Below are 16,637 nucleotides of genomic sequence, written 5' to 3' on the forward strand. Positions count from 1 at the left end.
ACCTTTCATTTTTAGTCAACTTCTGCTCTTAAATCCCAGAGGTGCATAATATCAGCTTCCAAGATTGAGGGTCACATGACAAGGAATTAACCGCAAAGACTTATTAAAATGTTATTATGAGAATATACTAGTGCCTTTTCCAGTTTATGACTTTTTCAATGTCATTTAACCTTATAAAAGAAAAATTTATTTAAAAAGGTATTTGCAAGCAAAATAATATTTTATTGAAAATTCAGAAGTTACAGTACTTTAAGACATTTTTTCATATTATAAAGAAAAATAAGTTAAAAGAGAAAGAATTAACTCAAGTGCACTGATATTTAGTTTTCATTCAAACAAACATCATTTTGAAAAACCAAAATCCATAGCTTAATTTATTCACGGTATAAACACATATTTTCCTATTTCTCATCAAGAAAACTAATGGAATAATCTTCAGAGTAATCTTTCAACACATCACCTTCCTGGATCCAATTTAAATGGCAAATTAGTATCTAACTCCACAGACTACTGGAGTGTGTGTATGTGTATACATAAGAACTAGGTAAACTTGATATAAAATTTTAAGAATGAGAGTGATCTGTCACTTCATTTTATCATAGGACAATAAACAGCATTTCTAAAGCATGTTTTCTTATCCCCTAGGTCAAAACCAACCACTTTCAGAAAGGTGTTTAGCCTAGTGAGCACTAGTGGCATAAATAAGATTAATTAAGGTTAATCATACTGCCAAAGTGTTAGCTATTACAGTCAGCCATTTAGTATTAAGAAGTATCTTGTTATGACTTTTAGATCAAAGTCTCTCAAATTTTCTTATGAAGGGGAGCTAGTTGAGCCAAAAAGATTAAAAGACTCATTTTTTAAAAACTCACTTTATAGTATCAATGGTCTATATTTTTACCAAATTATTTTCTCAACAGAACTTATTCATTGAGCCACTGGTATCACTTACATAATTTTATTTGTTATTTCCATTAGCTCTATTATGTATCCTCTCCCTTTCAAATGAAGAAAGGAGTGGGTATATACTTTTAGTAAACAAATGCAGTACTAAGCTGCTGTACTGCCATCTCTGGCATGTCAGTCCCAGAAGATGCCACGGGGAAGCTACAGTAAGCATGTCCACAGCTGGACACTAATGTAGGACGTCAATTAATATTTGTATAGTACTTTACAGTTAGAGAGCTTTTCTGTAACTACTATGAAAACAGTGAATGAAATCACCCCACGTTAGGACATTTACAACATGCACGTTGCATAAAATGCTTACAAAAATGTTAATTGCATTACATAGGCAAAAGGCAGAAATTGTTTTAATAGAGGAGAATCCAGAGAGGACAGAATTAAAACATAATGTAGCACTTGCTAACACAGTGCTTTTTTTCATTTGGTAACATCATACAAATTTGTCTTTAACTAAGAAAAAACTAGGTCTTCAGTTGTGGAGAAATCTGGCCATGGCGGGACAAGAAAATACTCTGATAAAAAATAAAAAAGTCTGAAAGCCACTGTTTTGACAAGTTGACTCTGAAACTGGTGAAACCCTTTTGGCTGTAAGGGAACAGTGATGACTGACTTAGCTCAGAGGTCATCAGAGGTGAATACAGCTTTCCTTCCCCCACTCCCCCGACTCCACTAGTAGAAAAGGCTCGTAGGCACCTGATTAGCTTTCAGAGAAGAGGATGCTTTACTGTGGTGGCAGATGAAATGCTGAAGTCATTTAAGCAATAATGTAATGGACCAAAGATACTGGATACAAAATTTGACAGGTGCAATCACTCTCATTTTTCCAGGTCCCAAAGTAAAATCAACAGCTGGTTTAATCAAAATATCTTCTCCAAGCATCTTAGAAAATGTTGTGACTCATTAAAACTAAATTTTCAGAGGAAAAATACTGCTTGATTTTTTGCAAATAAAACACATCATTAAAAATCCTTAAGTAAGAGTGCATTTATACATCTAAATAGTATTTCTTGTTAAGAATTAAAACCGCTCTCTCCCTTCTTAGCCCCTCTTCCTTTCTGCATTTCAACTTTTCTCTTGTATTTAAAGTACTGATAATTTAGTGAATTGAGTACTGTATGTCGAGTCAGCACTCATTGCTTAAGGAAGCCTGGTTGATAATGTACTCAACATTTGTTCATTGAATTTAAAATTTATATATTACTATTATCAGCTATTTGAAATTTCATTAAATGTGATAAATTCCATAAGGAAAATAAACAAAGGCGAAAGTATAAAAATAAAATATCACACATAGACTAGAAATACTATCTGAAGACAGCTGACAAAAACCTAATAGTGCTTTCTATTAAATAATAGTCTTCAAGTCATATTATACCAAGTTATACATTAAAAAACACCTAATTTACTCTTAGATTCAAGATTATATAACATTAGTTTCAATGACAATTACTTTGCCTATAACTTCTTCCGCATTCTCCCGTGACTAAAGGTTCAACATAACAGATTTGACATAAAAGTGTCACAATTATTGGTGATTCTCAATGCAAATGTTTTTTAAAAAGTTTTGATTCTTAAGAATCTGTACCAAAATAAAGCTTCTGATATATCTTTGGATTATACTTGATGACTCAATGATGTAAGCAAAAAAATACTCGAGGTAACATTTACATATAAAAATACAGAATATATACACTACTGTGATCTTGGTGATATCTTACAGTATTACAAATTAGAGTATCACCAACCTGACTAAAAAGTTCGATGAATTTTAAAGTATGAATTAAAAAAAATATATCAAGATTCTTAGTTTTAAACTTAACCATTTTCATATTCCATGCCCACTGAGATTCTTTGTTTTGGTTAATAACTGGGCTTGAAGAATATGGAGGAATAAAAGGTATTTCTCTGGAAGAAGCCTGGAGTGTCTCAGTATCTAGCAGAGTTTATTATTGTCTTGATTTTTTCCTAGGCCTGAATCTTTCTCTTATTCTGCCCATTCAGATCAATGGAAGGCTATGATAAGGAAAGCCATGAGGCCGAAAAGAGTACACAAGTCCTGTATTGTGTCAGATCTCTATTTTTTGCCATTAGGAAAGATAGTGCCTACAAACCTAGAAAGAAACAAACAATAAGGAGAGCTGAATCCACACATAGGACAGCTGGGCACCTTCTACCATCCAGCAGTTAAACCAGCAAGCATTTCTATTCTGTTTAAAAAGCATTGCTTCTTTCCCATGTTGAGGCTTACATGGCCATAGTGCAGGCTTTTTAGAGTTCCCTGACTTTCTGCTCAGGTCACATATACTTGTCAAAGATCATGACTTACAAAATACTGAAATATAATTAAACAGACTTAATACTAAAGTTAAACAACATAATTGATTCTTTTTCTAGGATGTGAAGTGAAAGATAAAAAATCCTGGACTGGGAATCAAAAGATCAGGTTCTCTTCATCTCAAGGCTGAGTGGTCTTGACCAAGTTACTTAGCCATCCTGGCTATTCATTTCCTCAGGTAAAAAAAACAAGGGAATATGTATTGGATAACTTTTAAAGTCTCTCAAATTTGGTTGAAACACTAAGTCAGAATCTTGCACAGTGCCTTTTGGTTTTCAGTATGAAGATCAGCTACCATTAAAGAATAGTGTCAAAATAATTCTGGTTTGGGGGATTTTCTGATTCTTACATTATGGCTAATGAGAGTTTTCTAAACTTCCACGGGGAAAACGTAAGTATTTGGCTCTCTAATAAAAACATAATCGAGATATTTCTACATCATATACAAAGTATACTTTAAAATTATTGGGATGGTCAGATTTTAGTCACCTATACTTCTTTCATTCTCTTATTGTTGAAACCCTGTTCTCTCCTCAACTGGGTGGCAACAGAGTAGCATGGAGGTAAAAGAGAGAATCCTAGTTAAAGTATTTGATTGAGAGAAGAATAACAGAAGCATTTTCATTCTTTAATTTTTTTAACATTTTAATTTTTTCAATTTTCAGAACTAAAATTTTTGAAATTGCTGCTAATACGTAAAACCACAAATCTGTCGTAGTTTATCAGTATTGGTAAAGAATTATAATTTATTGCCAAAATATCAACGTTGTGCCGAAAGAAAACGGTTTTTAAGTGTATGGCAATGTGTTCCAATGTTCTTATTTTCAACATTTTCAGACTTGAGACTCATTATTCTGCTTCTACTATTTCAAACCAGATGTAATGCATGTCGAATTCAAATTTAAAGAGGAACTTTGTGGAGTGCCAGCGAAAACTTTGACAGTAGGATAAATAATTTCTTCAACAGTCACATATGCACCTAACAAGAAACCAACAACTCCAGTGAACGCGATAGAAATATTTTTCAGGATCATCCATATACTGTAGTGCTCCTTAGAAAATGTAAGAATTTCAACCAGAGGCGGCAGGATCAAGGCCAATGTGCTGCTGCTCACAGCTCCGACGAAGGAAATCACAATGTCTAAACGAGGAATCAGAATCGCTCCAGCACCTAGAAAATTGAAAATACAAATTTTCCTTATGTAAATATTTAATACTTATATGAACACTAACTGTAGATACATTCACTACATTAAAATTAATTGATGCAAGTAGGCACTACTAAACTATTGCTTGTGGGAGAATCTGTCACATTCTGTTCTGAGCTAAAAAAGAAAACAAAGAGAGAAACCAAAACAGTGAGTGATATTTCTCGGACTTTGACTTATCAACAGAGTTTCTTACATAAACGACTTTTAATTTTTGCTATGAAGTTCTGGGTGAAGAATGTATTTTCATTACTCTGCCATATAGCTCATTCTATAAAGCACAAAACCTGGGGTGGTGTGATATAAATAAATCATTAAATAAATGAGAGAGAAGAGATAGCTATTCCTTACATTAGAATTCCAATTAACCAAAATAGAAGAAACAATGGAAATAGAAAATCATTATTAAGCAAACACCACGGTAATAACTGTTGCAGGAAAAGTCGCTGAAGGATGCTAAAACTGTATGAGAACAGGATATCTCTCTACAAGATATTTATCAATTATAAAGGGAAAAAGAGTACCTTTACAGTGGAGATATCTGACAGACACCACCTTAACCAAGTGATCAACGTTAACATCACCAGTAATAAGAAATACTGATGCCACGATGTGATGTACTGAGAAGTGCAAAGCATCACCTGTGGCACTCTTGTTAAAAATGCCTAACTTCAACCTAATCATAAGAAAGCATCACACAAATCTACACTGAAGGAAATTCTGCAAAATTACTGACACTTCAAAGATATCAAGGTAAATAAAGAAAGATAAAAAAAGATAACTGTCAAGACTGGAGGAGACTAAGTAGACATGACAACTAAATTCACGTGGGACCTTGGATTGGCTCCTTGATCAGAAAAAGGGTATCAGTGGGAAAACTAGCAAAATCAAAATAAGGTCGATTAGTTAACAGCAGTGTATTAATGTTAATTTCCTTAACTATACTGTGGTATGTAAGCTGATAACATTAGAGGAAATTGAGTAAAGGGCTTATGGTAATTCTACTTTCTTTTACAACTTTTCTAAGTGATTTCAAAATGAAAAGTTAAAAACAAATAATGTACCATTATTGTCAACAGGATTTTAGTCCAAGCTACCATCAAGTCTTCTGCAAGTTTTGATCTGGAACTTTCTTGATCTTTATCTTTATCTTACCAAATACCGACAGAAGGTTTGCAAAAATCAAGACTTATATTTGGGACTTCCCTGGTGGCTCAGTGGTTAAGAATCCACTTGCCAGTGCAGGGGACATGGGTTCCAGCCCTGGTCCGGGAAGATCCCACATGCCGCGGAGCAACTAAGCCCGTGCGCCACAACTACTGACCCTGCGCTCTAGAGCCCGCGTGCCACAACTACTGAAGCCCGCGTGCCACAACTTCTGAAGCCCACGTGCCTAGAGCCTGTGCTCCACGACAAGAGAAACCACCGCAATGAGAAGCCCGCGCACTGAAACGAAGAGTAGCCCCCGCTCGCTGCAACTAGAGAAAGCCCGCGCACAGCAACGAAGACCCAACGCAGCCAAAAATAAAATAAATAAGTTTTTTTAAAAAGACTCATATTCTTTCTCCAAATTGTCCTTAGATGGTTCATTGAATGATCTGTTGAGGGTTGGAGCTGCCATCAGAAATAACAGCTGAGTTTGCTCACATGAAAGCTGTGACAACTATATCACTACTGCCACCAGAGGTGACTACGTAACCACAGTTCCAGCTGTGAGGACTCTAATTATGTATGTGTTGGCTTTCTTTACTTGTCTTCAAAAGGTATCAGTTTTCTCTCCAATCTTTGTTATCCCTCTTTTATTTCTAAGTTTACCTCCTTTTGCTTTTCTTTTTTCTCTGTCTTTGTCTCTTACTGAACTTTCTGTGGTATATGTACAATTTAATTCATGCTCTTTGTAATTAAGTCTTGAGTTTGCAGTCTACTGGCTTCTTTGCTTCTTAATTTTCAGTTTATGGTTTTCTCCCCTCCCCTATTCTCTTTGTGGCCCTCGATGTTTTTCAGGAGGATGTGGGATTAATTTGGAAACACCACATTTCTTAGAACCACAATTATTTACCACTTTTTATTTACATTATTACAAAAGCTAAAACCCTAAAAATTATTTTGAGATCATAAATCTAGCTGCACACCTACAAGGCTGAAGTACAAGAAACCTTCCTAAGTAAAACAACTGAATTTGAAGAAGTTGGAACTCTAAACTAGAAATACTTTGTAAAGTGGACCCGTTTAATGGATGCGTGCTACACCCTTTTAACATTTCTCTCAAGGGAACTATAAAGTATAACTGTCAAACACAATCAGAACCTTTTAAAATTCATTGACTATATCCATTTTGTGGAAACATGCTTCACCTACTTATAGTAGGTGGCAGTATTTAAAAGGACAACCATACAAACATGACTACAACCTTGCCATCTGAAGAATGGAACCTATTTTTCATCATTAGTGTCTTCCGATAATCCAATATGTTACTAGTAAATCAAGTGAAATGTTGGAAAACCATGCGGAGGAACACTATAGTATTTTAGAATTTACGCATTCAGACTAAAATTCCACTTATCAAACACTTTTAATTTTTTTTTTTTTTGGTGGTACACGGGCCTCTCACTCTTGTGGCCTCTCCCGTTGCGGAGCACAGGCTCCGGACGCGCAGGCTCAGTGGCCATGGCTCACGGGCCTAGCCACTCCGCGGCATGTGGGATCTTCCCAGACCGGAGCATGAACCCGTGTCCCCTGCATCGGCAGGCAGACTCTCAACCACTGCGCCACCAGGGAAGCCCTATCAAACACTTTTAAATCATGAAATTTATTGATTAAAGTCATTCTTTCAATGTTATATAACCATTAGATATCTGCAAGTAAAAAATGGCTTGAAACGTTATTTGATAATGTTATTAGTCAGACAAGGAAGAGAAATATATACACTTTAGGCAAATCCAACATAGAAGAACTCAAAAATCACAAAAACAGTAAGTCAAAGGAAAGTTTGGGATAAGGATAGTTTATGCATTACAAATATTCGCTATAGGATTACTATAAATAGGTTGCCCCATGTCATTTACAGACAGTTGTTATGAATATATCTATTAAGTACTAATTAAGCTTATCCAGTATTTCCCAAAACTATATTATAGAGAAAAAGAATGTATCCTTAAGGTACAAAGTTTCCTCTAACATGAAAAAGAAGCCTATTTAGGTCCATTTTTTTGCATCTAAATGGTGAAAGCAGATATATCAGAAAATAAAATAAAATGCTTGATATTGTAACATCAACAACAAAACTGTGAGAAACACTCTAGCACATAAATTTTAATTACACAAAGAGTGAATGGTCCTCTCCATATACCTACTGGCTCTTAAGATAGAATATTAGGGTACAGAATGGTACTTTTTCTCATCTGCAGTGACAACTAACTTAAATGAAGGATTTTAGTATGTCTTCTTAGTATTCTACAAACTACCAAAGATTTATGCTTTATGTCGTCATAGTTTACTAAAAGTAGAAAGCACACTCTCAGATCCAAGGGCTTTTCAAATTAGAAATAGTAGAAGGATCAATGAATTGGACAATAACAGAAATAAGCAGTATTTAACATATTTTGCAGGTTCAATTCAAACAGGGAATCAAAATACTCGTGTCAAATCAAAATTTAACAGCTTTTTCTACAGGTCTGCTTTTAAAATAAAAGGCATTTCTTGTAGTCCAAGGTGGCCTCTGGCCAGTTTCTATCCACCCTTCTCCCTCACCTGTGCAATGCCTATCTAGCAGGTAAGTGCCTACAGGGAACATGCAGGAAGAGTCTGACCCATCCTTTCAAGCTTCTGAGTTCCACCAAGAAGATACTGTGAAACAGTGATTCAAATACTAAATGGAGACTTGGACATAACCAGTATAACCCAAGCTGATGAGCCCACTACTTTGAAGACCCATCCTGTAAACGTGGATTCAGTACTTGGAAGGGATTATGGAACGCTGAAACATGCAAACCCAGCTGAGCCTCCACTCTCATTGCTAGTGCTGCACTGCCTGCTCTACAGATATGACAAGGTCCCATCAGCTCTCCACGCATTCATCAATAAAGAGCCTGACCCAGAGTCTTATCAAGTGCTTTGGAGAACAGATTCAAAACAGTCCCGTCATGAATATCACTTGGCTTTTACTTTAATTTGGAAGGATGGGCCAAAGACGTAAATGAAGCTCAGTGTCCAGTGATGTGTTTCAGTGAAGTAGGACAGAATGTGGCACGCTCTGTGTTCTCTTTGTTCAAAGTATGCTGTAAATATAACCCTCATATATGGTTAAGTAGGTTTACCTACTTTTAACTAAAAGAAAGAAGCAGCAAAGAAGAAGCTGCAATCCTCTGTGACATGAACTCAGCTCCTGAGGAAAAGCCCTGGCTTCTGGGAATAAACCCTGGTAACAGATGTGCAGTATGGTCTGTACCTCAGCAGACAGGCAGCTCAACATAACGACAGCAGCCCATGTGCAGAAACGGATGAAGTTATTAAAATTCAGTAACTAACTCTAAAAGGAGACATACTATCAGAATAGAACGGTCTTACATCTACTGATAAAAGGACTTTGACTGAAATAAGTCTTTGTATTTAGTAGTTGTCAAAATGTCAATAAAAGCAATGTGTAAAAAATATTCCAAAATGTTTTAAAGTAACTTTTTCCTCCTGAATGTTTCATTAGTCGTCAAAGTATGGGCTTATTGACGTCATTCCTCAATGTGATTTCCCTTCTTAGTTTACTTATTTCATTTAAGTGATTACTTTGAAAAATAAGTTTTATCTAATTTTCCCAGTTTTGCTTTTTCTTTGAACACAATGTAATACACCCAATTCTTTAAATCTAGGCATAAGCTCCACCCCAAGCTGCTCAATGTAATTGACAGAGTTGCCCAGAATTTCTAGTTCTACCATTCTCTAACCTTGAGTGGGCCAAGATGGTTATTCACATCTTCTATAGAATTTCCAAAGCCGCTTGTTCCCCAAAATCCCCAGTAATCTGGTCTCTGGTATCATTCTAAGCAATCCCGTTAGTTCAGTGTTGCAGTCATCTTTCTATTTGAGATTATCGTAAAAGTGGTGGCAATAAAACAATTATTTCTAACTACTTTGTTAATATTTTTAAATGTCTTATCTTCATTTCACAGTGGAGGAAAGCAGGACTCAAAGGTGGTTTGTAACTTACCTAAAGACACCAGCAAGTGAGTGGGAGGCCTGAGTTTGAACCGTCAGTTCAGTGTAACTGTAAAACTCATACTCTCTCCACTATCCCAAACTCAAGCTCCCTCTCCACGAGCCTCCATCCTTAATTCTACCTTGTGGAGGCATTCTACAATGTGAAACTTTAATAAAAGATTATACACACTCCTTCAAATAACAAGTAAAATAAGCCACTGAAATTATTAAAGACCAAAACAGAAAAAAACCCATTTGTATAGGTAGACATGGAGAGTTAAAATGTTAAATATACAAAAGTTAACAGATACAAAAAAGTTGAGGAAAACTAGAAAACCAAAGTAAAATGTGTATCAACAATATAAGGGGTCTTTTATGCATATGATTTAAATATACTTATATTTCAATCATGAGTGAGGTCATTTCCAAAATAGTAAGTTCATTAGTTGTTTTAAGTGTGATAGGAGCTAGTTTGTGTTTTTCTTCTATAGATATAGAATAACAGAATTTTAAACCAAAATGTATCCCAGCTAGGTGAACAAAATTGTTTTAAAAATATTAAAAAAATACTTTTAAGTAGCTTCATTATAAGAAATTCAACAATAAAAATCATTATGCTACAAATATGCAGTGATACTTACAAGTAATAGTAACCAAGAAGGACCTTATAGCAAATTCACAGATTTGCTTCCATTTAGCTTGAAATTTGGATGTGATCACAGGGATAATTATCTCTGCTGGAACATAGAACTGAATTGAATATGTCACAAAGATGCCGAAGGAATAGAGAATTTTCACTGATTGATATAACCTGTTAAAAAATTTCAAAATTTAGTCATTCTTTTATTTCCAGCTTTATTGAGGTATGACTGACCAATAAAATTATAATACATTTAAAGTCCACAACATGATGATTTGATATATGTATACATTGTGAAAGAATTCCCACAACTGAGTTAATCAACAAACATATCCATCACCTCACATATTTGCCTTTTTTTTCCGTTTTGGCGATAACACTTTGATTCTGCTCTCTTGGCAATTTCAATTATATAACACATATCAACCACAGTCACCATGTTATACATTAGATCCTCAGACCTTATTCATCTTTTAACCGAAAATTTGTACCCTTTTACCAAACTCTCCTCTTCTTCCCCATCCACCAGCCCCTGGCAACCACCAGTCTATTCTCTGTTGATTTGAGTCATTAAAAAGAAAGTTAGATTAAGACAACAACATGCATGAACCTGGCAGGCATTATGCTAAGTGAAATAAGCCACAGAAAGACAAATTCTGCATGGTATCACTTAGATGTCAAGATTATAAACAGTTTCCTAAACTGTCGTCAAGTAAGAAGGAATTCGGTAAGTCTCCTTCTATAATGTATTCATCATACGAGTGAAGGAGGAAGGAAGAAAGCTGAGTAGAAATAGATTTGAGGGAGGGGATATGGGGATATATGTATACATATAGCTGATTCACTTTGTTATACATCAGAAACTAACATAACGTTGTAAAGCAATTATACTCCAATAAAGATGTTAAAAAAAAAAATGAAGTCCCCAAAATACAAAGTGAAAAAATTGTAAAAAAAAAAAAAAGAGAGAGAGAGAAATAGATTTGAAAATACTACAAACAGCATAATTAAGGCAAGAAGGAATGCCTTAGGGCCAGCAACAATACTATCTTAATTTTAAAATGATTCAAGATATATTTCTCAGCTTGATGCTTAAATATAAATGGTCAAGCTACTGAAATGTACAAAATAACCAAAAGATTGCTTCATATACTCTGATACGTAATTGTGGAGAATTAAATGAATATTCTTATCAGTTTATTATTACAACATTTCTTTTTTTCTAATTATATTTTAACTTACATGTTTTAAAAATATGATTACCAATATATCTAAAAATATATCATTATGTATATAAATATAATTACTTTTCTATTTATATAAAACAAATTGTATGGGTTAAGAATCTGGTTATTATTAATACCATTCAGTAATAATTATATGTAATTACTATCACTTGGCGCTACACAGAGTAGAAATGGGAAATAAAATGGTTTGGGTCTTTTAGAAGCTGGTATATTTACTAATCATCCACCAAAGAGTAATATAGAAATGAGTGTTTAAGAGAAGCGCTACAGTCTTTTAAAATCAACTCTTCCACTTTTACTTCTTTTTTAAGAACCCACTAATTTCTATGTTTGATATCTACATTTTCAAGTACTATTTTTCTCTACTCAACTTTTCTATATCTTATCAACCTTTGTTCTCATTTTGGTTTTAAGCATGTATCTGTGGTAATTGTCCATAGGTACTAAGTTTTAGAAATGAAGAGTTGAAAGAAGAATCTACCCAGTAAACTGTCTCTCAAAAGGATAAAAAAACTTGCTTAAAGTGATAGGAATTTGTTTTGATGATATAGAAGAATATAAAACAACTTTTAAATAACATATGGTACACGTTAAAAGGTATTTTAAAACTCAGTGCCAGGGACTTCCCTGGCGGTCCAGTGGTTAACACTGCCTTCCAATGCAGCAGGTGTAGGTATGATCCCTGGTTGGAGAACTAAGATCCCACATGCTGTGGAGTGCAGCTAAAAATTTAAAAGAAAGAAGAAAGAAAGAAAGAAAGAGAAGAAAGGGAAGGAAGGAAGGAAGGAAGGAAGGAAGGAAGGAAGGTAGGGAGGGAGGAAAGAAAAAAACAAAGAAAGAAAGAAAGAAAGAAAACAAGTCTTCAAAACAAAACAAAACTCAGTGCCAAAGTTCTTGAAAGTTAGAGGCTATGTTTTATTCTTCTCTGTATAACCCCCCATGCACTTGGCAGGGGATAGATACTTATTAAATGTTAATTAAATTAATATTAATGATCAAAAATGGTTATGGATAGGTGATTCTTAGAAACTACGTCTAATCATTATCACAAATAAAAATACTTCAAAAATGAAATGACTCTTGCTTGAAAACAAAGTCTGTTATACTGGTAGCAAAGAAATGTAGTATCTTAGTAAAGAGCAGAAATATACTTTTTAAATAATTATTTTGCAGTCAATATATAGAATCAGATTATGGGGGAGAAAACAACTCAACAGTCCAGTGAAAACATAAGTTTTGAAAACAGAGGATTTCAAAAACTGCAATGTTTCTATTCTTTTCCCCACACTGGCTAAGAAATCAATACCTAAACAAAATTCATAGATAAGAATATCTTAATTTTTTTAAAGCTAACCTGGGAAATAGGTGGCTGACTGATTCTCTTTCTCTCAAGGTTGAATACAGAAGCTACTCTTGGAAAGAATCTAGTAAGTCACTTTCCCTCTTGGACCTTTCATGACTGTCAAGAATCTCGAGGGTTAAGATCTGTCAAGAAGTCTTTGTGAGAACTAGCTACAATCCTGTAGCATGTTCACTAGAATGTAAGCACTACGAGGGAGAGATTTTTTTATCTGTTCACTGCTGTTATCACTAGTGCCTGGGAACACTTCCTAGTACAAAAAACACATACAATAAATATCTGTTAGATGAAAAATGAATTTGATAGACGCCCTACATTTTAAATGTAATAATATTCACTGTGAGGAAGAAAGTAACAGACAGAGGAAAGGAGAGGCAGAAGCCGTTTGGGCCAGGACTCCTAGATACAGACAACTTTAATATTGGAAGATCATGAAGACTTACTGAGGGAGAGGACAGAGGGAATAGTCCAGAATATACAAACCTTCTTTTTCCAGTTTCCCTAAATTTACTGCTCTACTTCCTTGTTTACTGTGCCTCTTGGTGAGTCCATTCTTGCCTAAATATTTTCATCTCAGGGGACAAACTCCTCAGAGTTCAGCTCCCTGATTGTGTGGTAGGGTCAGTTAAGGTGTAGTGTGGCTTGATTACCTGCCACTATTTGTGAGTTTTATTTCCCAGAATACTCAGCCTCCTATAGCTCCTATATGCTGCAAGCATGAGCTCAGACTGAAGGTTTGTTCTGTTTTGGGGGGGAAATGAAGTCCCAGTTCAATATTCTAAATAAATTAAAATACCTACTCCATACCTTCCTGGTTCTTACATGCTACTTTCCTATTTTTGGTTGAATCTCCCCTATCCATTGTGTGCTTCACGAAGAATGCCACGTGTGAGGCAGCAGAAGTCACCTAACTGCTTCTCAGTGTTTGTCTATATGAAAACCTAATATCCTTGATATCTGTTAGTGGAAGTGTGTCTGCTATTTGGGTTACTTTAGTGGAAACCTTGGAAAACCTCTGCTAAAACATCATTCAACTAAGACTAGTAGTAGTAATAAGAGAAATGCTTTTATGCCTAGAATACTATTTAACAAACGTTTACTAAGTGCCTCTTAAATGCTGAGTTATGCGCTAGATTGTGGAGATGCATCACAAACCCAGAAGATGCAGGGTTCCTGCCCTCAAGGTGCTAATGTTCTAGCTCAGAATTGTGAATTTACTTCATTATCATCTTTAAAATACACCCTTTACTTCAAAAGCTAAATGCAATATATTGAACAATATTATTCGTAACTAGTTTTAAAAAATGATGCCTCACTAAGATTGAGGGTAATAAATAATAATAACTTGGAGCCTCTCTAATCCATACTCGCTTTATTCTGGGGCTGCTTTCTAATTCAATCTTTTCTTGTAGAACTACCCCGTATGAACTCTGAGACTTTAAGTCAATGTGGCATCAAAAGCCCTTTACAGCTTCCCATAGCTAGCGGCTATGAGTTCCCTAGGCTCTTGTGACAGTCATTGGATTTCCTGCCCAGCCGACAAAGAGTACACTGTATGTTCTCTAAATTGCTAGGCCTATGGCCTGAAGCACGGGTGGGTTGCATTTCAAGAAAGGAACATTAGATATAACCCCATGACTGTTCTAGTCCAAACTTCTCATTTTGGAAGACTATCACTATAACAGACAAGCATCTCCTCTCCAGCATCCCCCAGCCATGGCTAGTATTTTAACTGTCCCAGCTGAAGACCATAAAGGCCACAGACTATAGGCCACAGAAGGCAAATATACACAATGAGAAGGTGTTACAAGTTCTCTGAAGGAGAGTATCTTGACTTGCTTTCCTGTTTTTTCCAGATTTTTGTTTCTTAGGATACAAGGCTCTCCTCTTCTAAATAAAAAAGCAGGTGTCTAGCTAGGCTTTCTTGAATAGAAACTATGATCTGATAGTCCCTTTTTAATCAAGGCTTGCGACTAGTTCCGTTCTAACTGGGGAGCCACAGCAATTAGGGATAAGGCAAGAGGTGGGAAGGGGATGCAGAAAAAGGGAAGGATTAATTAAAGCTACTGCAGGGACAGTATCACTCGCTCAGGATTTAGTTGTGAATACCAAAAGCACTCCCTCCACAGCCTTGCCCACTGCTCCTTCACCATGTTCTTAATTCCCTGCGGACAGGAACATCTCAACTTGACATGCATGCACTCTCACCTTCGCCCTTAAGACTTTCGGTAAATACTTTCGTGAGTAAGAGTAGGGAAGAATTCTGAGATTGTTTCCCCACCTACATTTTATAGTTGACATTAAAAGTACTTGTCAAATTTATTTATAAATTTGTTTTCAGGATTTAGTCTGAATATTATTCCAAGTGGAGAAAAATACCATCCTATTTTCTAGACATTATATTGTCTTTGAAAGAGGAACTAAGCTACCATAATTTTTAGCCTTGATTCTCTTATATTAAGCTACTTAAGTTTCTACTCCACATTAAACTGTTACCAAAAAAAAGAAGCACATTTGAAGGAAACAAAATTACATAATCAACTATAAAATAGGTTAATGAAATAAATGCTGAACAACCGTATATCTTGTTTGTAGTCATGTCTCCAGCTTGAAACAAATGTATGACATTAAAACATGTTCCATCTTGAAATACCTTTGTAAATATGTCATAGCTAAAGTAAAACTATAATTAAAAATAAATAAATAAACACACTGCATGTATGCCTCTTGTGCAACCTGGAAACTATTCTAGGTACTTTCTCTCTGTCATAAATAGTTCCCTACATACCTTTGTTCTAACAACATTCTGGACTCCAGTGAAGACCCAGGATTCAAATGATTACTGAATAGCAGTCAAACTCTCATTAGGAAGCCAGCCAAAATATATACTATTTATTTTATTTATTTTTTTAATGGGAAACAATGCTTTATTTTTTCTTAACATCTTTATTGGAGTATAATTGCTTTACAATGGTGTGTTAGTTTCTGCTTTATAACAAAGTGAATCAGGTATACATATACATATATCCCCATGTACGTACACCCCCTTGCATCTCCCTCCCACCCTCCCTATCCCACCCCTCTAGGCGGTCACAAAGCACTGTGCTGATCTCCCTGTGCTATGCGGCTGCTTCCCACTAGCTATCTATTTTACCAAATATATACTATTTAAACTTAAGGTTTCACAGACTTCTACCCAAGCAGCTAAAGGAGTGGTGTGATTTCAATTAAATCAGCATTTATTCTTTGCATTTATCAAAACTAAGGAGTTACCTTCCATTTCATAAATAAGGTAGCAAGTCTGCATTGTAATGACTGCCAATATCTTTTTTAAATCTCCAAAGACCAATCTCTGGAAGAAGAAAAAACCCTGTATATTGCTTCATTTAGCAGAATATGGTTCTAATATTAAAGAAAACATTAAGATGTATATAATATTAATATGAATATTAATACTATTTACTTACAGTTGACCCTTGACCAACATAGAGGTGAGGGGTGCCAGCCCGCACAGTTGAAAATTTGCATATAACTTTTGATTCCCCCCAAAATTAACTACTAATAGCCTACTGTTGACTGGAAGCCTTACTGATAAACAGTCAATTAACGCATATTTTGTATGTTATATGTATAGCTACATATATTTTATAGATTTATGACATACCTAACTTTTTAATTTTTTTGATATTTC

The 16,637-nt window shown here is 35.1% G+C and overlaps 1 protein-coding gene across 4 annotated transcripts in view; it reads right to left on the reverse strand.

Moving 5' to 3' along the window:
* Window positions 1-201: 201 nt before the first annotated feature.
* SLC36A4 (solute carrier family 36 member 4) overlaps window positions 202-16,637 on the reverse strand; it is a 44,679-nt gene continuing 28,243 nt past the window's right edge. For all 4 annotated transcript variants that reach the window (XM_067750695.1, XM_067750694.1, XM_067750697.1 and 1 more), the window contains 2 exons: window positions 10,341-10,510; window positions 202-4,472 (listed from right to left, as the gene is read on the reverse strand). In XM_067750695.1, coding sequence (XP_067606796.1) covers window positions 4,165-4,472; window positions 10,341-10,510 — 478 coding nt within the window. In that variant the 3' untranslated portion in view covers window positions 202-4,164. The remainder of the gene's footprint in view (window positions 4,473-10,340; window positions 10,511-16,637) is intronic.

This window comes from Pseudorca crassidens, chromosome 9 (genome assembly GCF_039906515.1).
Source record: "Pseudorca crassidens isolate mPseCra1 chromosome 9, mPseCra1.hap1, whole genome shotgun sequence".
NCBI classification, from domain to species: domain Eukaryota; kingdom Metazoa; phylum Chordata; class Mammalia; order Artiodactyla; family Delphinidae; genus Pseudorca; species Pseudorca crassidens.